The sequence below is a fragment of the Centruroides sculpturatus genome, unplaced genomic scaffold (assembly GCF_000671375.1).
Source record: "Centruroides sculpturatus isolate CEXI.00-Female unplaced genomic scaffold, Cexi_2.0 scaffold660, whole genome shotgun sequence".
Lineage (NCBI taxonomy): Eukaryota > Metazoa > Arthropoda > Arachnida > Scorpiones > Buthidae > Centruroides > Centruroides sculpturatus.
This window is the reverse complement of record NW_019385748.1, coordinates 249851-258345: the sequence shown is the minus strand read 5'-3', so window position 1 is coordinate 258345 and position 8495 is coordinate 249851. Positions and strand designations below refer to the sequence as shown.

Genomic DNA, 8495 nt, shown 5'->3' with positions numbered 1-8495 from the left:
AAATCACGTGACATAATACATCGCCAGAGAAGTTGTAAGGAAGTTGACGTAGTTCCGTTTCCGCTTTCCTTCAGACTCATTTATGTGGAAATGAACGTAAATTGTGGAACGTACAAAATAAGTTTGCAGGGTTGCCAGATTGGGCTACAAGTAGCGGATTGGGATACTTTTTAAGTGCCCTCGCTACAAAAATTTCAAATTGGGCGACACGCTACTTTTTGGGCTAGTGATAATTATCTTCAGGCTACAAATCTCAAAAATACGCTACTTTTTTAATTTTCATATATAAAATCGCAAAACATTTATTGTATTATACAAAACTAATAAATTTTTATTTAATTTCATTACACTTAATTGTATAAAAGTTGCAACGTTTAACAAAGATAAAGATACTTTGCTTACGTTTTCCATCAGTCGTTCGCTCCAGTAGACAATCCACAGTTTCACAAGCAAGGTCGCCTCCGTGCTTGATGGAAAACGGAAGCAAAGTATCTTTATCTTTGTTAAACGTTGCAACTTTATACAGTTAAGTGTAATGAAATTAAATGTATTACCGTCGGCCATGTTTTTATATTTTTTATTTCACTTAAAGTTTTGTTTGTTCAATATTTCTATTTGCAATGAACGATAGTTTTACTAAACCGTAACATGTTCGATACTCGTTTAATTCTTTAGTACTTTTTAGTACTAAAACAAGAACTAAACGAGTATCGAATAGAACTTGTTACGTTTTAGTAACTTTAGATCGGCAACACTCGACATTTGTTGAGTTCGCACCGTTACTACCAATTTTTAGTTGACTTTGATGCATGAATGGCAGCATTATCCTGTTGGAATTGCCAATTTTCTCTCCCAATCAGGGCTGGATTAACACACTTTGGGGCCCTAGACATTTTGAAGAAGAAAATTTCAATTAATAAATTTTGTTACTATTATTTCTATTAAATCGCATACGGATACTGCAGCTGCTTAATAAAAAATAAAAGCAAAATTATTTAACAATATTTCACAGGATTCAAGAATACATATAGTTAATATTATTCTTATCGCTATAAAAATAATTCTAAATTATTGGGAGTTTTCTTTTACTTTTTGTCCTTCATGCATTACCACACCGTTTATCCGATTGCCGTGAAACTTTGGGAAGTTGTTTAATATACTCCAGCGAAGGTTTGTGGCGTAGTACGATTGCCACGAAGCTTTGGGAAGTTTTTTTTCAATACACTCCCGCGAAGGTTTCTGGCATTTACCCTACGATAGATGGCGCGTGTTTACACGAGCATTCGAGCACAGCGTGTTCGATCGATTTCAAATTGTGAAGACCATTTCTCCCTCCAAAAAACATCTCTATATATGCATTTATTATTTACGATATTTGTAATAATTTTTGTTTAATCACTTTATTTCAACTTTTTTTGGGGGTAAGTGTCTATGGCAACTTTATTGTATTCTACACCAAACACTTGGGAGATTTTACGGTCTCGGTTTATAAATTGACACAGTTTCTGATCACGATTTCATAATAACCCGCAATTGATGGCCGGACAACAGAAAAACTGGAAATATTTATGCACGGCATTAGCGTGGAAACGTGTTATATTTTGATGCGATTGAGAGCGTATCTACAGAAAACCCACGTTTTTAGGATATGGGGCATACATAGCCTGTGTATTCTTGTCCAAGTACTCACAATAATACATCCTGGAACACAGCGAAAGCAATAGTATAAATGAATGTAGAAATTAAATTATCCAGTAATCTTACGTGATTACGAGGACGGGAACATGCTAAAATAATCGAATTAACAATGACACATTTGATACATACATGACACGTGGCAGTATGCAATTAATTGCGGTAAGCAATAGCATTTGGCACGTAATTTTATTTCCATTTTAGAAGGAAATAAAGTTATTGATGTAAAAATTAATTTAATACTTGAATATTTTGTAGGAAAATCTTGATTATTATGTTTTTATTTTCACAGAATTCGGAAAAAATTCAGAGATTTTCATCTCTATATTCTGTACATAGTTTTTTTCGTTTTATTTCTCTGTTATTTATTCGTTTTTAATTGTATTTTCCTTTAATTTCTTTGTATATAATCGTATTTATTCTTAATTTTGTTTTAATTTAATATTTATTTGTTTTCGTCGTTCGTTGTACATTTAAAAATATTCAAAAAATAACAGAAAACTTTATATATCATAGTTTAAAAATGAATAAATAAAATTTAAAATTCTTATAAAAAGTAGTTTTAAAATTACAAAAATAATTTTCAATTTATAAGTAAAAATTAAAATATTGGTTTTTCATTCACTTTTAGATATGGTTTTAACTGAAAATCATCGAATCCTAATCCTGATTTTGACATCCCGATTGCGTCAATACCAATTTCGATTATGACTTCCCAATTTTGACTTTGTCCCGGCTGTGTCTCATTATTATTGACTTTTAGTGAATTATCATTTTTCCAAATTGGTCTACACGAATTTGGACTCTCGATTTATGTCTACCTCACGAATTACGTCTACCCGGAATTTGACTCCTGAAACGTGTCTGCACTCGAATTTGGACTCTCCCGAATTACGTCTACCCTCGAATTTGACTCCCGACACGCGTCTGCACTCGAATTTGGACTCTTCCGGCTTGTGTCTGTGCTCAAATTTGACTCCCAATTTGTGTCATCCCTGGAACTTGGACTCTCCAGAATTGTTTTTATTGGAATTTGAATTTTCTCAAATTGTGTTCATTGCTTATGACGTCGTCTAAATTCAACGACAGTCCGTTGAACGTGAAAAACACGAAAAGACGAAGTTTTAATACACAAAACAGAAGAAATCTTTGTAAAATTCTTCGTGAAGAACGAAAGTTTCCAGATGAAAATTGCGTTAAACGAAACCGTAAGTATAATTATTAATAGGAAATTACAAACTTGAATAAATGTAGTTAAGTATTGTTTGTCGCTTCCAGGATGGTGAAGATTTATGATGAAAATGCATTTGGAGAACTCAAAAACCCGAGACAATTGCGAAATAATTTGATTCAACTAAAGTCATACAAGAAGACGTTCTCTGCAATGCTTTGGTCTTGGTTCTGTTCTAGAAATTGTAAATTTTCGTACGAAAATAGTTTGTTGAATGATATAAGTGTAGTTATAAAGAATTGTCTCTGTAATAAAGTCTTTGATTTGATTTGGCATCAAATTATTTCCAAGTCACATAAAATTATTACAGTACCTTTTAAATTGTTCCGAACTGCAGTAGAGCCTCGATTATCCGACCCCCTATCAACCGACCCCTCGGTTAACCGACCGTCCTAGTCGGCAAATTTCAAATGTCAGCTATTGATGTGGCGCTACAATATTTGGCTATGTCTTGGCTACTTTAATATTATTTTTACGTGTTTTAGCTGGCAACACTGGATCGACCATGAAAGGGAGCCAGTATTTAAACGAGGCTTAACTTTCTAATTTTTAACGATACAATAGCGACGATTATTATTTTAAAAAAATTTTGTTAGGCTTAACATCGATGAAAATTCAACGCAAAGTAGGTTAATAGCGATATAATAATATACTAATTACATGGGATATAATAATATATTACACTAATAATAGATTTTTTCATACTTTTCGGTTATCCGCCCTTTCAATTATCCGACCAACCCCAGTCCCCAATTAGGTCGGATAATCGAGGCTCTACTGTGTTTTCAACCGGTTTTTACGTTAATAAATCAAGATATAACTCTTCGAGTTAACCATCGATTTTTACATCACGCTATAGGAGAAACCCCTGAATTGCTGGCACTGCATCTGCTAATGTGTGCATATCGGCCACTTTTACATTCGAATCAATGGAAATGTTTGGCTTTGTTCGGTGCCGCCGTTAGAGCCGGGCAACGGGCCCCGTACCTAAAGGTGGCCCGTCCTTCAGGAGTTTAGTTTTTGATTTTTTAAGCTTTTCGCGGTAATATGACTTATTGCTCCACAGGAAATGCATTAAACCACAGTAGCTTCCCTGTATCACGTTTACGCATTTATAGCGCAGAAAATGGTAAAAAAAATTTTTTTTCTTGTATTCGGATGGAGAAAACGAAAACGTTTATTTGATTACGAAGGAATGGATACGCGTACAAATAATCCCGAAACACAGTTCCATAGCAATAATATATCAAGGAATAATCTGTACTTTTTGAAGAGCAAAGTGCCATTTTTGGTCGCCTTCGCAACATTTCTATATTAAAGACGAGGACGACCTTATGAATCATTTATGCATTTAGATTTAGCTGTGACCAACGAATATAATCTATACTAATATTATAAAGAGGTAATGTTTGTAAGTTTGGGTGTAGCGGGTAATCTCCGAAACTACTCATCTGATTTCAAAAATTCTTTCACCAATATTTAGAATGGAACATCAGGGTGGACATAGGCTGTATATTATTCCGTTAAACATTCATATAAATTAAAAGATATAATCTAGGTTAAGGCTTTTATGTCCAACAGATGGCGCTACGAGTACGACGACCTAAGTTTGCTTTTCTGTGAGGATGAACTAAAGCAGATCATCTTTTATCTATCTATATAAATAAAAATGTAATGTTCGTTTGTTTCAGTGGCGTACCGTAGTGGGGGCGGCCCGCCCCGGGCGGCACTTTTCAGGGGGCGGCAAAATTTCACAATAAATAATAATAATATCTTGTAAAAATTTGAAACATTCTAATCTATACTTGCATCGCGCCTACGATAGTGCTATCGTCCGGACAGTCTGGGAATCGGCTCGCCATCCGGGTAAACTAGTAAGGTTTTCATCCGAGAAAATCCTGCGAAACGTGTTGATCTTTCTTATTTTTATTTTTTATCTTTTTCTTTTTTTGCGTGTACGATTCATTCGCGTTCATATACACCACTAATATCCAATAGAACTATTTTAAACAGGTCGCTGCACTACCACCGAATTTTTCATTGCTTGTTCTGTGACAATACTGAATTTTGGTATTTTAAATTGAAATACCTAAATAAGGGGGAAGGCGAAAATTTCCTCCGCCCCGGGCGGCTGACACCCACGGTACGCCACTGGTTTGTTCCTACCGATTTTTTTGAAATTTTGACACTACGTTGTATTCGAATATGCACGTGTTTTTATATAATATACATGTCGAAATTCTCCCCACTAGGAGGAGACGGTTAGGATTAAGGCTTACCGTAAAGAACTCTGCTTCTATTATGCTATTTTTGATGCAGTTTTTTGCGTTTTTGATTGCGTTTTAATAAGATACGTCAACAGAATATACACTAAAAAGGGATTTTTCGTTATTCCCCCACGGGGGACAGGACAAGATTAAGGCTTACCGTGAAGAACATGGCTTCTATTATACTAAACTATTTTAGATGCGGTTTTTTGAGTTTTTGATTGCATTTTAATAGGGTACGTCAAGAGAATGTACACCAAGAAAGGATTTTTCGAAAAATTTCCCCCATGGGGAAAGTGTTATACATTTATAATAGATACATTTTGAGCCACAACAACGCGTGGCGGGGTCTGCTAGTCGAAATATAAACGTGACGATTTATATGAAATTCAAATATTTCGTATCTATGCTACATTGATATAACTAATGAGAATGTTTGAATACCTTGCCGAATCTATTGTCCATACAACACAAATATGAGTTTGACGACGTAGTTAAAGAAACGAAAGGAATATGCTTTAATTAGAATAAATGCAAAGAAACTGATTGGAAAAAGGACAGTCAGATGATAAACCGTAATCGCATGTTACGTTACGTGCAGGATGATTTATTCCGACGTGTCACTTCGAGCACACGTACCATAGGTTCGCCATCCATGCTTATGAGATTGCTTCCATTTTATGCCGTTACGTCTGTAAACGTGCAAGTGGAATTAAGATTTGAATATAGATAGGGGCGGATGGAGCAGTCAGGAAGCTTTCAGAGAAGCCAGTAGGACTGCTTTCTTTATATTCATAGACTTCAGCCATGACCCATATATTTTCCTGCTGTTTGAAAAAATCTCGTCCACCCATGAGTGTCAAATCGTAATCAAAACATTAGGATGTCAGAAACTGACATCGAAGAGTTTTGTCGCGTAGTTTAAACCGGGATTAACGAAGTAACGGTTATTATTATTATTTTTAACTCTTTCCGCCCTGTGGGCACTAAGACAGCCTCTTTTTGCAAGCCCATTATGGGTTCGGCCAGGCCCATAATGGGGCTGCCAGGTGGTGAGGGACGGAGCCCGACACATCCGAACGGACCACCCCGAAAAATTCGTGGGGATTTTTCAGCCCGTTCGGATTCGTCCCCCAGAGCAATAAATAAAATAAATAAAAAAAATAATATAAATAAAAAAAAAGATATAAAATAAATAAAAAAAAAGATATAGGCTGCCACCTTGACGCTCGGCCATCCAGTCACCATTAACGTGTAGTGTGAGGTATTAGAGATAAAATTCCAAATTGGCGTTTATATTTAAGAATCTTTTAGACCTGTGGGCAGTAACGGTGCTTTGTTTTAGCAAGCCCATTACAGGTTCGGCAAGGCCCACAATAGGACGAAACGATAGGCTGCCACCTTAACTGCTGGCCATCCGGCCATCGCGTCGTCCATGTTGGCTTTAACCTTAACAATGGAAATGGTTTATCATTTGAATAAATATTTTCTTTATTCTGCAAAATAATTAGATTTAAACCTGAAATAAAAATAACTCTTTTCCCATGAATTCCCCTTTTATTAGAGTGAAATGTACTATAGACGAATTTTTCGATAGCAGACGACCAAAAATAACGAAATTACTCGTCAAAAGGGAGCGCTGTAAGTAATGAGATGGTGGATGCTGTGGATTTTGAATCGGTTTTGCGCTCGAAGCGTATCTTAAACGATTTGCCTACAGTAACAGAAAGATATTTTGATGGACGATACGTAAAAGGTATGAACGAATGTTTATGTTAAAGTTTGAGGTTATACTTTACCTACCTGCATCGTCATGGCCGCACAGTGGGGACCGACCGACGTTATAACTTAACCTATTCTAATAAATTACTAATTTGGTAATTTATTAGAAGTAGAATAGGTTAGGTTAGGTTAGGTTAGAACGTGGGTCACCGCTGTGCGGCCATGACGGTGCACGTAGGTAAAGTTTGATTAGCAATAATTAAGGCTAATAGCTATGAAACGCAGTGAGTATGAATGCTTTTACCTATGTATAAACATATATATTTTGACTTTTATATACAGTCTAACCTATATAAAATAATACCCATTACAATGATAAATCCAAGTACAATGATAGAACTTTTATAGTCTTGGCCAAAGTCCTATAAAAATACTGTGATTTATCAACTGCTATAATGATAGTAGAAATACAACAATATGACTGTCAGGAACCATGGCCAATTTGAATGCTGACAAATGCAGGAACTGCATGGCGAAGAGCTAGGAGCACCTATGACATTCCCTGCACTCCAGAATGGTTTGTCCATAACTAGCTAATTGGCGACATTGCAATTATCATCACTGACTCAGCCAAGCCAAGGAACTGCAAATGCTTGACCAATCATGAAACATTTTCTTTTTCTGCCAGACGAGAGTTCTGACTAGTGGCCAAGAAAGTAGTAGTACCAGCTTGTAGTGGAAAAAATGGCAAAAATACGGAAACAGATAAGTTTGGAAATGAAGCTTTCAAAGATATTGATAGTGGAATGAAACAAACAGAAGTTATAAAAAAGTATGGCTTTGCTTCGCTCAGTCAACCCTAGCAATGTTTTTAAAGAAATGGAAGGAAATTCAGTGTTGTAAGCTTAGAACCTTTGAAACATCTGAAGACACCTAATTATGATATCAATAGTGTAACATTCTGTTGGTTTACTGAGATGTAGGCACAGAATGTATTTAAACTAATCTTTACTTCATATTCTCCATCTTTAAATTTCAAAATCATGTTACAATAATAGTCCCTGTATAATAATACTATGTTCATGATCCCCAAGTGAGGTTTGACTGTAAATAGATATAAATAAAACTTATACCAATATAGTTAGGCTTAAGTAACCTTAACTAGGCAATACAAAACACTGAAAAATCTTCCATGCATATATATAATATATGCATGTAATATTTTGGGGACCAGAATAATAGTATTGTTATACAGAGGCTATTGTTGTAATAAGATTTTGATTTATATATGCATATATATATATAAATATACATACACACATATACATATATATATATATATAGTAGAGCGTCGATTTTCCGAAAGTCAATCATCCGAAACGTCAATCATCCAAAAGAATTCTAGTCGACAAATTTAAATTTTTGCCAGTGCTGTGGTGCTTCAATCTTTGGCTATGTCTTGGGCTACTCAAATATTTTACGTTTTTGATACTAAATTAACATCTGAAGTATAATTTTTTATTGTTTTTATATTTTTCAATATATTTATTTTGTTTGTACAAAATAAAAAAATAATTTTT

At 35.0% G+C, this 8495-nt stretch overlaps 1 protein-coding gene across 1 annotated transcript in view; it reads left to right on the top strand.

Moving 5' to 3' along the window:
- Nucleotides 1-6429: 6429 nt before the first annotated feature.
- The window catches only part of LOC111641759 (protein Simiate-like), a 7856-nt gene continuing 5790 nt past the window's right edge, over nucleotides 6430-8495 (top strand). Inside the window, exons 1-2 of the mRNA XM_023387973.1 lie at nucleotides 6430-6457; nucleotides 6758-6949. Coding sequence (XP_023243741.1) covers nucleotides 6847-6949 — 103 coding nt within the window. The 5' untranslated portion in view covers nucleotides 6430-6457; nucleotides 6758-6846. The remainder of the gene's footprint in view (nucleotides 6458-6757; nucleotides 6950-8495) is intronic.